This window comes from Microcaecilia unicolor, chromosome 4, assembly GCF_901765095.1.
Source record: "Microcaecilia unicolor chromosome 4, aMicUni1.1, whole genome shotgun sequence".
Taxonomy (NCBI): Eukaryota; Metazoa; Chordata; class Amphibia; order Gymnophiona; family Siphonopidae; genus Microcaecilia; species Microcaecilia unicolor.
The window spans coordinates 193,785,234-193,803,451 of NC_044034.1; the positions used below are offsets into that span (position 1 = coordinate 193,785,234).

At 41.5% G+C, this 18,218-nt stretch overlaps 1 protein-coding gene across 5 annotated transcripts in view; it reads left to right on the forward strand.

Moving 5' to 3' along the window:
• Positions 1–17,886, forward strand: part of KCNC1 (potassium voltage-gated channel subfamily C member 1) — a 434,047-nt gene extending 416,161 nt beyond the window's left edge. The window contains exons 3-4 of one of the 5 annotated variants that reach the window (XM_030201087.1): positions 14,827–15,019; positions 16,990–17,125. In XM_030201087.1, coding sequence (XP_030056947.1) covers positions 14,827–15,019; positions 16,990–17,125 — 329 coding nt within the window. Of the gene's footprint in view, positions 1–14,826; positions 15,020–16,989; positions 17,126–17,821 lie in introns of those variants that run through there. The other 4 variants (XM_030201085.1, XM_030201084.1, XM_030201083.1 and 1 more) reach the window with 4 other exon arrangements.
• The last annotated feature ends 332 nt before the right edge of the window (positions 17,887–18,218 follow it).

The window sequence follows — 18,218 nt, forward strand, 5'->3', positions numbered from 1 at the left end:
AGCACCACTCACTCTCACTCTCACTCAGACACCCACCCTCAGCCACTCCCCCAGCCACGCCCCTTCCTGACATAATTCGCTACCTCAACATTCTATTGAGGCCCCTAGCTTCAGCCACTTCCGTGAAGAGTTCGTAACTTCTTGGTGGTGAAGCCTCTGTTTGTCTGTTACGCCCTCGCGTGCAACGTCATGACACCACAGCCATTTCAACGACCTGTATGCCTGGAATGGAAAGGGGACTCCTCCCCCTGCCTCACAATCACCTCACTGCGCCCACCACGAAACAACAATGGTGCCCGAAATGACTGTTCCCAACCGCCACACAACGCTGCTGCCTGCCTGAGGTGCCGTCTCTGCTGATCCTCTCTCCGGCCGAGGAGGGGGGAGCGTCACTGTGAAAACGGCTGCTGGCTGCCTACAGTGCCGTCTCTGCTCATCCGCTTTCGCCGAATGTTACAGGAATGGGATTCCAAAAGCCCAGCTACCCTCCCACCTAGGGTTACCATATGGCTCCAGAAAAAGGAGGATGGATTGAGCCAGCCGGGTTTTACTTCTATTGCTTTCCATTGAAAGCAATGGAAGTAAAACCCGGCTGGCTCAATTACTTCCATTGAAAGCAATTGCTTTCCATTGAAAGCAATGGAAGTAAAACCCGGCTGGCTCAATCCGTCCTCCTTTTTCTGGAGCCATATGGTAACCCTACTCCCACCACCCCTCGACGAATTGCACAGCCACAATCGCGGTCTTCCTACTCATCAACGCCACTCCCCCCCCCTCCACTCCCCCCTCTCCGTCTGCCACCGGAACGCCGGCTGGCTCCTCACATCGCCACTGACCTCTGTGTCAAGGTCCTGCAGGACGCAACAGCTGATCGTTTACCTTCGACCCTCCCTCCTTCCCTCCCTGTGGGACACGGAGGGAAGGAGGGAGGGCCGAACGGAAACGATCAGCTGTTGCCTCTGCTGCAGCACCTTCACACGCATGTGAAAGGTGCTGTGAGGGCCCACCCCTGCCCCCCAACCAACGCTGACACCCGACAAATCCCCTGATCCCCCTCCAAGCCCTCACTGCCCATCCAACATGCTGTGAGCCTATTTAGCTCCCTGTAAGGAAGGAAGGCAATTTGGATGATCTCCGTTTCCACTCTCCCGCCCAGCCGTCATTTCTACACACTCAAAATAAAGCAACCAAACCTGTTCTTTATTCTTTGTCCATCTACAGCTCTTTCATTTGGACCCCTCCAAGCCCCTGACCCCCCCCCCCCAAGCCCACAGCCACTCCCTCACACTTCCCAAGCCCCCACCCCCACCCCCCAAACATTCACACACACAGACACACTGTGTAGCACAAAACAAACAAACAATTTTACACATACCAAAAACATGACCTGAGCAATCCCTCACTTTCAACCCATCACCACAGGAACTCAGACCCCCCCCCCCTTCAAACCCCCTTGCCACTCCCTTACATTTCACCATCCACACCCCCCCCCCCTCAACAAACATTCACACACACACACACACACTCTACCACTACAACAAAAACAAAAACAAATGACAGACACCACAAACGCACTGGAGCACCACAAGTAGGCGGCGGACGACCGCGGGGCCATGCAGAACACCAGGACACTTATGGACAAACTGGTGAGTTACAGGGGAGTGGGAGAGGGGAGGGAGGACGGCCTGGAACTTGGAGGACAGGAAAGGAGGGCGTGGGACTCGGAGGACAGAGAGGGAGACAGCAACGGAGGGAGGGGGAACCCTTGCTAGCGCCCGTTTCATTTCAGGCGAAACGGGCCTTTTTTACTAGTTCCCTCATATTTCCTCTGAGCCATCTGCCTTCTACTTGTATCTCACGGCTACTTGTCCTCAAGTTGTTTTTGGTGAAAAAGCTATTTTCTCACCCTTTATGAAAACTGTTAAGTATTTGAATGGGCTGATGTTGCAGGGACTGTACCACTGGGTTCTATTCTTCAGAATTGCTTCTATCCTTACTAATCTCCTTACCAGGATGTATCCTAGGGCAGTGTTTTTCAAGCCAGTCCTAAAGTACCCCTAGCCTGTATGGGTTTCAGGATATTCATAGTGAATATGCTTGCAATGGAGGCAGCATATGCAAATCTAACATGCATATTTACTGGGGATATCCTAAAAGCTGGACTGCCCTAGTATTTTGCACCATAGTTCTTGAGGTGAGTTTTCAACGATGCCCTTAAGAAGCACATTACCTCATTTTTCTTACTAGTAATGGCTCTCTTTACATGCCTGAGCATGCATCTAGCTTTTCCTCTGGCTATATCATACTGCCTGGCAAAACGTTAGATCATCAGAAATAATCACTAACCCTCTGTTTACAAAGTCAAAATGAATGGGCTGTGTCGGCATTACCACACTGGCAGCCAGTAGCGCAGCTTTGTATACTGGGGATAAGCCTCTGTTCTACTTCATGGCTTCCATTTCTTGCCTGTCATTATGATAAATGACTAAGGGGCCCCTTTTACTAAGCGACAGTAAGCCCAACAAGGGCTTATCCCTCGGCAATCCGGAACTATCGCCGGCACAACGCAGGCGCAGCCCCCCCCCCCCCCCAAAAAAAAAAAACCATGGCATTTACGGTGCTAGCAGAAATTTTTGAAAAATATTTCCACAGGAGAGGTTACCACCAGATTAATGCAGGAGCCCTTACTGTCACCTCAATGGGTGGCGGTAAGTCTGCCCCTCTACACGCCCACGCAGTAAGAACAATCTTACCATATGTCCATGTCTTTTTTCGACCTTTTTACACACTGTGGTAAAATAAGGCCTCAGCTTGCATCAAAAATGGTCCCTGCCCCTGTGAAAAATCCCCAGAAGGAAAAAATTCCTAACAATTCTATAACGCACAGTTTATTAAGCATAAACAGGGAAAATACTGCAAATGATGTGTTTTATGGAAGCTGGTTTTCACACGTTAAGTGCTTAACGCACAGTAAAAGTTTGATTTATATCCTGCCAAATCACCAAACGGATGCTCCAGGAGGGGAAAAGAGCCCACACGGGGGCTCATTTTCAAAGCACTTAGACTTACAAAGTTCAGTGGTAACCTATGGAATTTTTTAAGTCTAAGTGCTTTGAAAATACACCTCTTGGTATAACACCAAATCATAAACAATAGTGCCCCACAAACATAATTTTAACCTACCCTTTGAACATTAACACTTGAACAATTCTTCCATTATTTTAAAAGTCACCCTTCTTCTTTCCCATCACTCCCAATGTGCCAGCACAGTTAAAACTGATTTTAAAAAATTGATTTTAGCTTCTTATCAAAAATATGTCATTTGTAAACAGGCATGTTTTTCCATCAAGTATCATAGTGAGAGATCAGAAAAACAACAAAAAAATCTGGGAAAACATTACTGGGTCGATATTCAGCTGGCAGTGATCAGCGTTTTGCTGACTGCTGCTGATGCTAAATTTGGAATTTCAATGCCGAGCCATGTCCGGCACCAGCATTGAATTTCCAGGTTTGCAGGGGAAGATTCTATATATGGTGGCTAAAAAATTGGTGCGAAAATCAATGCCAACTAAGTCTATGCTATAAGCAGTGCCTCGATTTAGGTGCAGTATATAGAATATGCTTAGTTGATATCTCAGTGCCTAAAACTACGTTCCTCCATTTACACCAACGAAAATGTGGCATAAATCCTGGCGTGTAGATTTAGGCACACATGACAATATTCTATAATTGTGCATGTAAATTTCAACACCCACGAAATGCCCATTTCCCCACCCATAACCATGCCCCTTTTTGCCTGCGTGCGTTAGGCGCACTGCATTACAGAATGCACTTAGTGAGTTGTGCACATAAATTCTAATTATTGCCAATTAGTGCTCATTATTGCTTGTTAAGAGTTGTTATGGGTTAAGCCAGGGGTAGGCAACTCTGGTCCTCGAGAGCCGCAGGCAGGTCAGATTTTCAGGATATCCACAATGAATATGCAGGAGATAGATTTGCATACCATGGAGGCAGTGCTTGCAAATCTATCTCCTGCATATTCATTGTGGATATCCTGAAAAACTGACCTGCCTGCGGCTCTCGAGGACCGGAGTTGCCTACCCCTGGGTTAAGCCAATTAAGTTATGTGTATTGTTATAAAATATGCGTGGATCTCTAGGCGTGCTATGTAGAATCCAGTAACTGACTTTTATGCGCTGCTATTTATGCAGTTTCCCTGGCCAGTTAGTTCTGAACATCAACACTGGCTAAATGCTTTCTCTGCCCCTGAAACACCCCAAAAGAGCTGTTTTTGAGTTTGACACTAACCGGTTATTTTCAGCGGCACTAACTGAAAATGACCAATTAATCTTGAACAGGCAATTTAACTGGTCAAAAGCCATTTTGTGCCAGTTAAATCACTTTGAATATCAACCCTTACATCATTGTTTTATTTTCTGTATGTACTAAGACATATTAAACAACAATACCCATAAATTTGAAGTCCCTCCGAAATCTAATAATACCACAGATATTCCCCAGAGGCTCCATATATCCCTTCTCCACAAAGGCTCCATTTTATTTATTTGTTACATTTATATCCCACATTTTCCCACCTATTTGTAGGCTCAATGTAGCATTACAGACTTCAGTGTAAACAAATACAAAGTGATGTTATGATAAGATAAATTTCAAGTGGCACAGCCACACTTGGGAATTTTGGGCATCTGTGGCTCCCTCTTCAGCCTCCAGTCCCATTCAGCAGTCTCACCCCTCCCTGCCTGAGATGACTCTCCCTTATACCCTCCTGCCAGTGCTCTTGGCTCTTACAGATGTTTATCTTCCTTTGGTTCCGGCAGAGCAGAATTTAGATTTTGTTCACACCTTTTTCAGTAGTAGCTCAAGGTGAGTTACATTCAGGTACACTGGATATTTCTCTGTCCCAGGAGGGCTCACAATCTAACTTTGTACCTGAGGCAATGGAGGGTTAAGTGACTTGCCCAAGATCACAGTACCCACCTAGCACAGGAACAGGAGACAGACTGAGTGAGCATTAAGCTACTGCCACGTGGGGGGTCAGGGGGTGGGGGGCTTGCAGGGGCCCCAAGAGGCCACCTTCAAGATTCTTTGCCCCGAGCCCGGCTTGGTCTTTCAGTGGCCCTGACCAGGAGCATCACAAGCCATAAATGTGCCCTGTCCTATGGCCTTGCCTGCCATTTGCCATCAGACACCATTTGATCTAAACACATTTGGACCAATATTCAAATAAAGTTACACATTCACCAATAGCAGGTGAACATATAACACCAATATCCACATTTTCCACCCGGCTGGAAATCTGTTTAACTCTATACCACTATCTGTATAATGAAGGGGTGGAGTTAGGGGTCATATAACATTGCAATCCAAAGCTCTCTGTACAGCAGCGATATTCAGTCACAGTTTTTACAGTAACCAACAATAACCATGTGCCAAGGCACTCTTTGTATAAATTGCTAGAATATGGAGATCATTTTAAAAGCATTTGCATATATTAATAGCGATTTCATAAAGCCATGAAGCACAGCTGATAAAAGTCAGTCTAAGTGTGTTTAATTAATACATACTTACTGGTGCTTCTTAAACAAGAGTCCCAAAGCAATGGGGTTAACCATACAACTGTCTGTAACCCAAGTAGAATATTCAGCATTGAAGGCATTGATAATCAGCTAGAGTGAAAGGAAGAGGGATGAGATTTGATATGCTGCCTTTCTGCAGTTACAAAGTGGTTCCCATATTATATATGGGTGTTTATTTTGTATCTGAGGCAATGGAGGGCTAAGTGACTTGCCCAGGTTCACAAGGATCTACAGTGCAAATTGAACTGGCTCCCCAGCCACTGCACTAACCATTAGGCCACTCCTCCACTCCATGGCAGAGCAGTAATCTGGATACAGATGACTAACAAAAGGATAATCCCTTTCAGGAACCTTTGACATGAACTTTTTCAATTATGCAAACTATTCCAGCTGTGAATTCCAACAAACTCTTGTAAGAGCAACTTCCAGGAGCTTGCATCTGTCCAGATGTGTAAGTACTCTAGGGCTTTTTTACTAACCTGTCCTAGAATCTGGGCTTTAATGCAAGATTTTAGTGCACGTTAAACCCAGATTTAGCATAGGTACTTTTGTGGGCATGCCCTCTATTTTTTATTGCAGGTCATGCATTAATATTGCCATTAGTGCACACTACCTGCTCAGAATTAAGGAGGCACTAAGGGGCAAATTCTATATATGGCACCAAAAAGCGCTATGCTATAAACTGTGCTAAAGTTAGGCATGGTTTATAGAAAAGTGGTTATGCCCAGGAATCACACCTAACTTTAGGCGCATCCATCTGCATCAACTGCAACATGGTGCAAATGTATGTGCCTAAATTAAACATGTATCCCCCTCATTCTAGAACAATGTGCATAAATTTAGGAATGCCCCAGTTTCACCTATGACTCCCATTTCCACACCCTCTTTTTGAACTCATGCGTGTATATTTCAATTAAATCTAATTAGTTCCAATAATTGGTGTTAACAAGCCAATTATTGGTGCTAATTAGCTCAGTATTCAATTAAATCGTGCGCACAATTTTTAGCGACTTTTATAGAATTTGGGGGTAAGTGCTCCTGCATTAACTCTGTGTTAGTGAGTTAGTGCAATAACACACAATGCAGTTTATTAAGCATAAACAGAGAAAATACTGCAAATCGCTTTGATGTGTTTGTACAGAAGCCGGTTCTCACATGTTAAGTGCTTAATGCGCAGTAAAAGGGCCTCTCTAGTTTAGAATGTCAACAGCTACTGGATTTGACAACTGTTATAAACATTCAAATGGCAATATTAGGTTAAGCCCCATGAACTTGCAGCTGGAATGGGTGCTCCATTTTCTAAAATTTTATAGAGCCAATAAAGTTTAGACAGTGTATATTGAGGGGAAACTGATTTTGACAGCACTTTATATTTTAAGGGAGTAGTAGTCAAGGGATTTTACATTGGTCAACATGATTAGCCAAATAAAAAGGGGTTTCAAGAATTATCCCACCTCCCATTTTTACCTCCATGAAAAAATGGAGGTGTGAAGATTTCATTTTAAAAGCTCAATGCAAGGACAAATGCACTTCCAAAGGAAACTCCAGAAGTTGCCTTTGAAATGAGATTACAGTTCTACAGGGAAATTGAAAATTGTCTCCTAAAGCTTAAGATGGTTTAACATAAATGCTACTTAATTGAGGCTGGCTTGGTGCATTGTCATGTATAGGGACCTGGGTCAGCATGGGGCATGGGGATACTGCAGAGATAGCATTCAAAGACCCAGATGCAGAGGGATTCAGGTTCATCACATAAGGGCCAGACTAGGAATGTTAGAATAAGGAGGGGGATGTAAATCCACAGGTACTGGCAAGTGAATGGCTCATGGCATCATATCTCAGTCCTGATTCTGATTGAATTGGAAGTACAAAGGAGTAAAAGAAAACTGCTGAGTTAAAATAATAAGTTACACCACATATTAAGTTGATCATGCCAGAATTTGAATGCATAAATCTCATGTTTGTACACTCATGGCAGGCAACCTGAGCTGCTCTCATGACTCAGAATACAGTGATGCAAGCTATGATACAGAAGACTGAGATCTGAATGATAGCTTTAGCTGGGTGCACCATGGAGGCCAATATTATGAAAAAAGATGGCTGTGTCCATTCTGCAGACAGGTATTGCTGATTATTGAGTAGAATACTAGAGAGGAAGCTGGAAAGTGGTGCTGAGTACAAGGAGAAATTGGTCTATAAAGAGGAAGCAGACATCACCACAGCCATTTTTGTGGTGGTTTCAGGGAGACCACATGGCCCCAACCTGGCAGTAAGATTTCCTGTTTACATAGCACTGACAGACATGCACATCAACATTCCTACCCTTGCCTTGACCAGCAGTGACTCAGGCCCAATTTGCCTGTCCCTAGTGTGCAGCTGTAGAAGCAAGTGCCGAAAATGCCTGCAGATTTATCTTATATACCACCTGAAAACTCAAACGCTATGAAAGAGATATACATATAGGTACTGTAGGTATTTTTCTACCCCTAGCAGGTTCACTGGCAATGAAGAGTTTAGTGACTTGCCCAAGATTACAAGGAGCTGCAGTGGGATTTGAACAAGGTTCCCTTAGTTCTAAGTCCACTGCTCTAGCCATTAGGCTACTCCTCTACTTCATAGTGCATCCAGTTGTGCCATCAGCTCCAAAGCCCTGGTTGAAGCTACCACTGCTGCTAAAGGACAGGAGGAAGCGTGCTATGACGGAGCAGAAGCACAGAGCAGGCTTGGATTTCCATCATGGACGGCTTTAGGGGGAAGAGGTCTCCTGATTTTCCTTCCCTCCCCCTCAGGTCACCTCTGCCCAGCCTCAATGCCCTCCTCTTGTATACTGCTTTCCAATTCAACAATTCTGTGCCACAGCAAAGCAGCAGCAAACGCTGATAAAATTCAACACGGAGTCCGCCAAGATCTTGCAGCATCCTGCCTTCCTCTGCCTTTGCTGGGTTTCCATAGTAACAGGAAGCTCTGAGAGGACATGGTGTTACCAGACCTGAGCTGGTCCCATCTTGAATTTTATTATCAACACTGCAGCTGCTGCCCAGGGATAGGAGTACTGAATTGGTACCAGGTCCAGACTGAGACATGCAGCAGAGGCAATGCTCTGCTACCCAATAAAAATTTGGCCTTGCAGGTAGGTACATACTTATATACCTAAACCTGGGCCTGGTATAGAGCTGCTAGTAAAAGGGAGGCTTTAGGTAGATTATTAATTATGGTGCTTGCTCAGGGGAATGGGATATAGCTGCAAAGAAGTTGCTGGACATTGGAGGGATCAAGGGAGGGGATGGAGATGGGAAATCGGAGGGGGAGGTTTGGCAGGGCAAAAGAAAATGCTTCGTAGGGTGGGAGATGACTAAATGAAAGAGAATGGGATGGTGGGTAGGAGTCCCTACACCACCTGATTTGCTCTAGGTCCTGCATTCTGTTAGGGTCAACCTTGGACACCTCAAGCTCAATTTAAGGAACCCAAGCAACAATTTTGGAAAGAGCCCCCACAGTAAAAGAGGTTGGGTTCAGAAAATTCAATTTGGCTGTAATTGGGCCTCCTTTATGTTGGGCACCCCTGCACTGCAGGTGCTGCCTGAGAAGAACTTACACCACTGTTATGAGATCTCCGTTATACTTAGGTTTCAAGAAATTAATCTCACACTGTAGCAATTTTTTGACAGTTTAATTTTTCTGCCCTGTCCTATTCTAGTCACTTCCTTCAAAAGACAACTGATATAATCAAAATCTTCTAGTTTGAACATATTCTTAAGATGCACACTTTTCTTTGTAGTACTTGAAGAACATGCTTCACAAGCCACTATTCTCAAGAGAAGTTGCAGACTTTCTTCTCCATTATAGCACACTGCCAACTGAGAAAATCTCCTTTGCACTTTAACCATTCTGTAAAAATCAAAGTAACACATTCCTTTAAAAATAAAAATCACATCCCTCAAAGAGTGTAAAAAATAGTCTACACTTTTCCTTTGATCTTTGCCCTTGAAGATAGATGTGGTGTATACAGTGTGTGTATATATATATATAATGAAGTCTAGGGAGTAGTAAGTGGAATTATTTTCATACTACAATCTACAGGGTGAGGCAAAAAAAAAAGTTAACCCCTAGAGTTTTTTCCCATTATCTCAGCAACTGCTTTGAATTTTCAGTGAAAAATATTATGTACTTATTTAGTCATCATACTTACATATTACTATTAAACAACATTTAATTATCTTAAGTTATGTTCATGTTACTGTTACTACCTAGCAATATTTGTGCATTAAAATATTTGAACTAAAACACAGTAAAGTCATTCAAACGATACAATTAACAATGTGTCAGAATTTCACAGTCACTGAAAATGCTCAAAGTGTCCACCCCCAGCTTTAACACAGGCTTTCAGTCACTTTGGGAAGTTCTTAACAGCCTTCTCGATTGGTCCCTGTGGCAGGCTGTCCCAAATCATTTGCAGTACTTCTTTGAGTTTGGCAATTGTTTGTGGCTTTGGGTGGAGCCTACAACATTGCTCCCCAGACAAAAGTCTACATCACTGTGACATCATTAACAATAAGCATGGTGTACATAGTAATTAGCTCCTCTAAGGTATGCAGGATTGCAAAAACTCCCTCTACGCTGGCCTACTCCTCCATTTTCTAAACTTTCTTCAACTCATGCAACCAACCACTGTCATACTTCTTCATAACACACACTGATTCAACCATGTTACCCCACTTCTCTGTGCAGAACATTGGCTTCCCATTTCATTGTGCATCAAATTCAAGATCCTTGTATTGGTATACAAATCAAGATTCCCATCTGCTTCTGCCTACCTCAGCAACCTCCTCATTCTCTACACTCCCCTCTGATGCCTTCGCTCAGCTGACAATAACCTTCTCACTCTTCCACCTCCCTCCTGTATATGACTATCTTCTACTTGTAACTCCGCCTTCTCCTAAGCCCCAAATTACGGAACGACCTGCCTTTGCACAAGACCTTGCAAAAATCATCACTAGAGGACGGATCAACAAGGAAAGGTTCTGGGAACAAATTTACAACAACAACTGGTCTACCCAACCAGACTCAAATCACTTCCTAACAGAATGGGCCAAAAGATGCAAACTTATACTGGATGAAATAGCCCCATTACGCACTAAAACTGTACGCAGGCGCAACCCATCACCATGGTTTAACGATCTACTGAAAAACCTAAAATCACAAACCAGGAAACTAGAAAAAACATGGAGTAAATCTAAAAACAACCTCACCTACAATGCATGGAAGCAGTCACACAGAAAGTACAAAAACGCCATTAAACGAGCTAAAAGATCCTACTACACACAAACAATTACAACCAGCGGCACAGACATAAAAAAACAATATCAACTCATAAAAAACCTACTCAACACCAACCCAATAACATCCACACCCTCAAACTACCCATCTGCAAACCAACTAGCCAAATACTTCAATGATAAAATTGCCAATCTTTGCAGCACGATACCCCAAGATTGTGCAAATATGGATACCTTTCTTGACGAATTGGACCCCTAAATAGATGAAATCCCAGCTGACCGCTCATGGACAAATTTCACCCCTCTCACCACTAAAGAAATTTCTACAGCAATCACCAAGCTCTCCAAATCTCACTGCCATTTCGATCCATGTCCCAACTACCTAATGTGAGATGCCCCAGAACGCTTTATCACAGAACTTACCTCCCACCTAAACTTCCTGCTAGAACAAGGCTCATTCCCTACGGAACATGGCAATATACTACTCACACCAATACCTAAGAACCCCAAGAAACCAGCGAGTGATGTCACCAACTACCGTCCATTCGCATCCATCCCTTTGCTAGTTAAATTGTTGGAAAACAGGGTGACCTCCCAATTAAACGACTTTATACACAAATTCTCCATCCTGCATGAATCACAATTGGGCTTCCGTTCAGCTCACAGTACAGAAACTGTCCTACTCACTCTAATATCAAAATTCAAACATGAAATCGCATTTGGAAACAACATCCTCCTCCTACAATTCAATTTATCCAGTGCATTCGACATGGTAAATCACAATATCCTAACCAAACTACTGGATAAACTCGGAATCGGCGGAAACATCATTAATTGGATAAAAGGCTTCATCACCTCAAGATCTTACCAAGTCAAATCAACCTCAACTACCTCATCCCCATGGTCACCAGACTGCGGTGTACCTCAAGGTTCCCCTCTATCCCCGATCCTTTTCAATCTTATGATGGTCCCACTAGCAAAAGCTCTATTCAGACACAGTCTCAACCCTTTCATATATGTGGATGACGTCACCATATTTATTCCCTTCAAATCTAATCTAACTGAAATATCCGACAAAATATCCTTGGGCATGCACATCTTAACCACCTGGGCCAACGCCTTTATGATGAAAATGAACAAAGAAAAAACGCAATGCATAATCCTTTCATCCCAGCACTCCACGCCCCTCCCTACCAACCTTAACATCTCCGGCACCACAATCCCCATATCCGACAACTTAAAAATCCTTGGAGTGACATTAGATAACCATCTCTCGCTTGAAGATCACGCAAAATCCACTACAAAGAAAATGTTCAACATGATGTGGATACTGAAACGCGTAAAACCATATCTCCCACTGAAAACATTCCAGAACTTGGTGCAATCCACAGTACTTACCCACGCCGACTACTGTAACAGTATTTTCTTAGGCTGCAAGGACCATATTCTCAAAAAACTTCAGACTGCCCAAAATACAGCAGCCAGACTCATTTTTGGCAAACCACGATTTGAAAGTGCAACAGCTCTTCGAAAAAAACTTCACTGGCTCCCTATCAAAGAACGAATCAGTTTCAAAGTCCACACACTAATCCACAAGATTGTCCACGGTGAATCTCCAAGCTATATGCTCAACCTGATTGACCTCCCCACCAGGAACATGTCTACAACATCACGAACTTACCTCAACCTACATTACCCCAATTGCAAAGGACTCAAGTACAAAACCTATTATGGATCCAACTTCTCCTTCCTAGGCAGCCAACTCTGGAATGCCCTCCCCAGACCAATCCGATCACTCAATGACCATCTGCCCTTCCGGAAATCAGTAAAAACCCATCTGTTCAGACAAGCCTATCCAAAGGACCCAGATTAATTCCTATGCACCTATCCATCACATATCCAGGAGACAACCATAATGACCTAGACTACATCTCCCGCCACATCTCCCCTGCCTATCCCTTGCTCTATCCCCTTTCGCCTCAATGACCCCTCCCCTAATGCTCACCTACCCTTGCTCTCACCTGTCCTACTCCCTTCACTCTTGCCCATCCCCTTTTGCTTCATCTACCCCTCCAATTGCTCACTTACCCGTGCTCATCCTTGCATCTCTACATTCTTATCTCTTTCATTACTCCGATAACACCCAACTTATTTCTCTTCATCAATACTTTGTAATCCCAATTACTATGTAAGCCGCATTGAACCTGCTTTGAGTGGGAAAGCGCGGGGTACAAATGTAATAAATAAATAAATTCAAACAGGCCCTCAAAACTCATCTCTTTTCTCCTTCCTTCTCTGGTTCTTCTTAGAATCTCTCCTGTTATTTCCCAAGGCCTTTACCTCCCTCTTTTTCTCCTTTTGTGTATATTTTGTAAACCACTTTTATGTCTATTTTCCAGGCCATAGTGGTATATCACGCCTGTGTAAATAAATAAAAATATATATTTTTGAACATGCAAAAATCGCTGGGTTGTCATGCTAAAAAATCTGTAACTTTACCGTTTTTAAAGATAAACTCATTCCACCTGGCACATAATCGCAGCAACTAACAGCAAATAAAGCTGTAAAAATTTCATGTTGAAATTCCAAGCAGTTGCTAAGAAAATGGTAAAAGAAACTCTAAGGGGCTACTTTATTTTTTTGCTTCACCCTGTAAAGGTAATCTGGTATATTGTGTTAGTACTGGCATTGCAAAAATGGATGTCATAGTAGATGACATCAGAAGATGCATTATTTTTTCAGTCCATATTCTGCTGCCATCTATTCACATACCTTTATCTTTGTATCTACTGAAAGTGCATGCAACAATATAGTGATCCTTTAAATAATCTAAGAGACCAAGGTACCAAAGTGTGCTTGTACTTGTTGACCATTAGCATGCATTAAAATCGATGATAGTGCACGCAGTCTAGTTTAGGCATATTACAATTTTAATGTAATTAGCTAGCAAGAATTTTAATGCAACCCTGTAGTACTAAGTTGAAATATTATGCAAAACTGCTCATTATCTACTAGTACAAAAGAAATACTGCACATAGAACATGCAAAAGTGAACACAGATCTATTAATGCAAAAAAGTTTAACTACACCTTGATGAAGTGCAGTTAAGATTTTCTGATAGAGGTTGAGCTTAACACTAGTAAATTAATGCAAATCTCATTTCCAAGTCATGAGCATGAGCCATGAAATATAAGCTAATTAATGTGTGCTGTCACTGTTAATGCATCTGAGTACATTGGTCCTCTAGTGAAAAGCATTCTTGAACACTGCCATATTGTTTTCTAAACATTACATTTAAGAAATGCCAGTGTTTAAAGGTCATCCATTTGTTTTAATTTTCTATTACAAATACACACATCACAATTTTCCTAAAACAGTGTTTTGTTACATAAGATAAACCTGTTCTTCATATTCTCTTATGTCATCCAAACTGTCTTTGGCTGCTACTGTAAATATCTGACAATATGATATTCTAGAGGAAGTCAGCACATGTGAACTTGAGGATTTTGTATTTTTCATGCTACATAGGGAATTTCACTATTTCTATACTAGAGGAAATGTTCATAGTACATTCAGTAAGATTTTTCTACACCTTATTGCACTTTAAAATACTATTGTATATCCTGAATGACCCATGTCCTTATTGTTTGTCATGGTAAACATTCTAAACCTGCATTCCAATCATCAATTCATAAACATGCCATACATACTATAGAAATCCATATCCAATCTTGATATATCAAAATGATCAATTTTGTAGAGACAGGGTTGCATATCAGATCATTTCAATATTTTCCTCCTTTTATCTCCTTGCAGCAGTGTAAACACTGTGATCTGGGCAAATGTGCTATCTATTAAACAACATGCTACAGAGAGACGTAAGCCCTAATTAGACTTAAGTACAATAAAACAGTTCTCAGTCTTTCAATAGCCTTCTGCTTATATGTTTGAAGATTCGAAACTGAATGGCGAGGTGGCCAAGGCGGCGCTGGCAAATGAAGACTGTCCCCACATAGACCAGGCTCTATCGCCTGATGAGGGCCTGTCCTTTACCCGCTCTGTCACTCGAGAGAGAGATGGACCCTGCTTCCTCTTATCACCCGGGGACTACTCATGCCCGCCTGATGGAGGAATAAGAAAGGGTATGTAGATAAGGTCAAATAACCACATAGGTAGTGATCTACAGAAGTACTTAGCAAAAAACATTCTACAGGTTAGCTCAAAATAGTGGGCTTGTCTTAGATACACACTTACTTATGAAACTAAGCAACTATCTAGATGTCTGCATTTTCAGTTTTCCTATAAGAAAATAACAAGTAACATTTTTAGCTATTGTGTGCTGCTGCACAAGCAGTTTAGTCTTCCATTTTAGCCTGTCAAGGGAGATTCAGCAAGGAATATTTGGGAACATCCTTGACCTACTGCATGCTCAAAGGTATGCCTAATAACTACTTTTGAAAATAAGTGAAAGTTCACCTATCTGGATAGCTCAAATACTGCAACATACTAGCAATGTGTTAAATATTTAACTATTGGCACAGAAAGAAAAATGAATGCTACATTTAACTAGTTCTGCCTACAGTACATAAACATTTCTAAATTTCTTTGCCATGATAAGTTTATTATATAAAACCAGGACTTAAAATATAAGCATTTTATCATCAATCTCTTAAAGTTGTCATGTGAAGAAAAGGACTGAAGACTGCTTCAAAAATATTTTGCATAAATTAGATAATAGGTTGCCTAAATATTTTAATCAAAGATAAATTGATCAGAAGTATGGATACTCATACATATTCAAGATTAGAGCTGCAGATGTGAGCATACTCACTAGAAGCAATTTTAGCTAAGAAACACACAGCATTTAATCAGTGCCAATCACTGGTGTGCAATATATATTCTGTACTAAGAAAATAAGCAAAGCTTACATAATGTAAAGGGTTTTCAGAGTTCCCACATGCCATTCATGACAGGCAACAGTTTATATAGTAAATGCCAGTTGCAGTATATGTAATTATCATTTCTAAGCTATCATTAAAATAAATAGTTGAACATAACACTTTCATATGAAGGTATCTCTGCTATAATTTGCCTTGGTAGCAAAGTGTTTTACCTGATTTTTTTTACTGGATAAGCATGGGATTCTCATTCAGACTAAACTCAGAGTCCCAATGCATCATGGGGTTCTGAGAAATGACACATCTTTGGTAGGAAGAGTGTGCATTTTCCATGATGAACTTGCTCCAGAAGCATTGTTCTTTGCAGTGAATGAAAAAAAAAAGAGTCCAGTTGGATATACATTTATAAATGTCAGCATATTGTTGGCCCATCAGAAACGTCAAAAGCATAATTGTTCCAGCTGAATCACATCTTGTGCATCTCTGCGTGAACTTGCTGAGCTGTGTCTTTCATGCACGTTTGAAAATGAAACTATAACTGCATGCAAAAATTGTTTTTTTTACATGATGTAAGCCAATGAGTAGTATCACTGTGGCAACAGGACACATGTTTCAGCTATAATCAGTCTATATCTGTTGCTCAAAATATTAAGCAAGATGCTTCAAGAAAGCAAAGATCAGTTGCCAAAAGAATTCTGAGCATTCTGTGCCAGTTGTGATACCTTTTAATTGAACCAATGAACGATTTATCCAAAGATGAAGATTTGCCTAACAGGAAAATGATATTGGCTTCAATAAAAGTTATTACAATTTACATCCAATCCATTTGTTCAGCATTAATAGAGCTAATATTCTGAATATCTTTGCCTTTGCAAGACTCAAATGCAGTCATTTTTATGATTCAGGTTAAGTTTAACTTATTGTTTATAGACAGCTTTCTGTTGCCAAGGAGAACAAAATCTATGTTTCATCTTCTGTAATTTTTTTATTTTTAACAGAACTGTGGAGCTACCTACTTTGTTCTGTTAATATCTAAGAGAGACTAAATGTATTTCTCATCTTTGTGTTTGAAGTTCTTTCAATAGGTTTCCAAGTGATACTACTCTCAGCATGTCAATGCATGGAAATGCTACTGAACTAGCTAAGATGTTGACATCATTCTTAGCCCAGTCTGTTGTTGATCCAATGCTCTACTTTGCATTCTTCTTTCAATAAAAGTTATGAAATTACATGGAGCCTTTACAGCATAGCTGGCATAAGTGGAAATGTGGTAGGACTGTCTTCAGTGTCTCCGCCCTACAACTCTCCTTGTCCGTTGAGACATTTTTGGTCTCTCATTCCATCCATTTTGTAGCATGGATCAGTAGCAGGGATGGTCTAAAAGACTTCATATCTAATCAGCCTGTGTTATGTTGCATATACTCCAGGTAACTAAGTTTAAATAGATCATGCCACACAGTAGCGCCTTAATGAATATGGTGCTACTGTTTACATTAGGTGACATAACTGTTTAACAGAAAAGAAAAAATAACAGATGGGCATTAAATAATACTGGTAGGCCATATGCTGCATGATATTGGTACACAGGATGAAGAGTGGGTACACTATCTAGTTTCTCTTCTAAAATGGTGCACCATGATAGTATAATGCTTTTCTTTCTTGGCTAATGGTGGATCCACTGGCTTTTACGGAATGAGTTAGCATTTTTGTCAGAGATGAAACTTACCAACGACTGAAGATTCATTTTTCTCAGGATATTTTTGAGCCATAGGAACCCTGCAGGAGTTTGAGCAAGCAAGCACAGTAAAATGAAACTTTGCATGGGCACCTATTAAAAGTTGAAAGCAATACTCAGATAAACCATAGAGAGGTCTCAAGTCTGGCTGACTGCATGGAAAATAGAATTCCCATTGGAGACCATTATATGGCTGCCTCTGCATGTAGCTATACAGTACTATTTTTTTCTCCCTTCTTTATAAAACTAAATGCCAAACTTGATTTGAAAGAGCATGGAAGAAGTTCAAGTATTCATTGTATTCTTTACATGCAGATCTTTGCAAAGAAAGCCCTGTCATTGCTAAATATATGCAAACAGAGGCAGTCAGAGTAACTTGACAAGGTGAAATGGAGATGGACAAGGGTGGCTAATATCCATCTGTATGGAACTGTACAGGCATAGAAGACCTCCTCATATGGACAAGCAAACTCGCTCCATGCAGATTTTAAGGATGACTCGTCTTGGTTAAAGAGATGTACTGAAGATGCAGGCTTTTTCTACGGCCAAAATGTAACAAACTGTAGATTTTGGTTTGGGGTTTTTTTTTTTTAGCATGAATTGCATGAAGTAAACAAAAAAAACCTGATACTGTACAATTAAAGCAAAAAGTTATATATTTTCTTTCAAAGCTCTTTACTTTTACATACACTGTTGTAGCCAAATGTAAAGC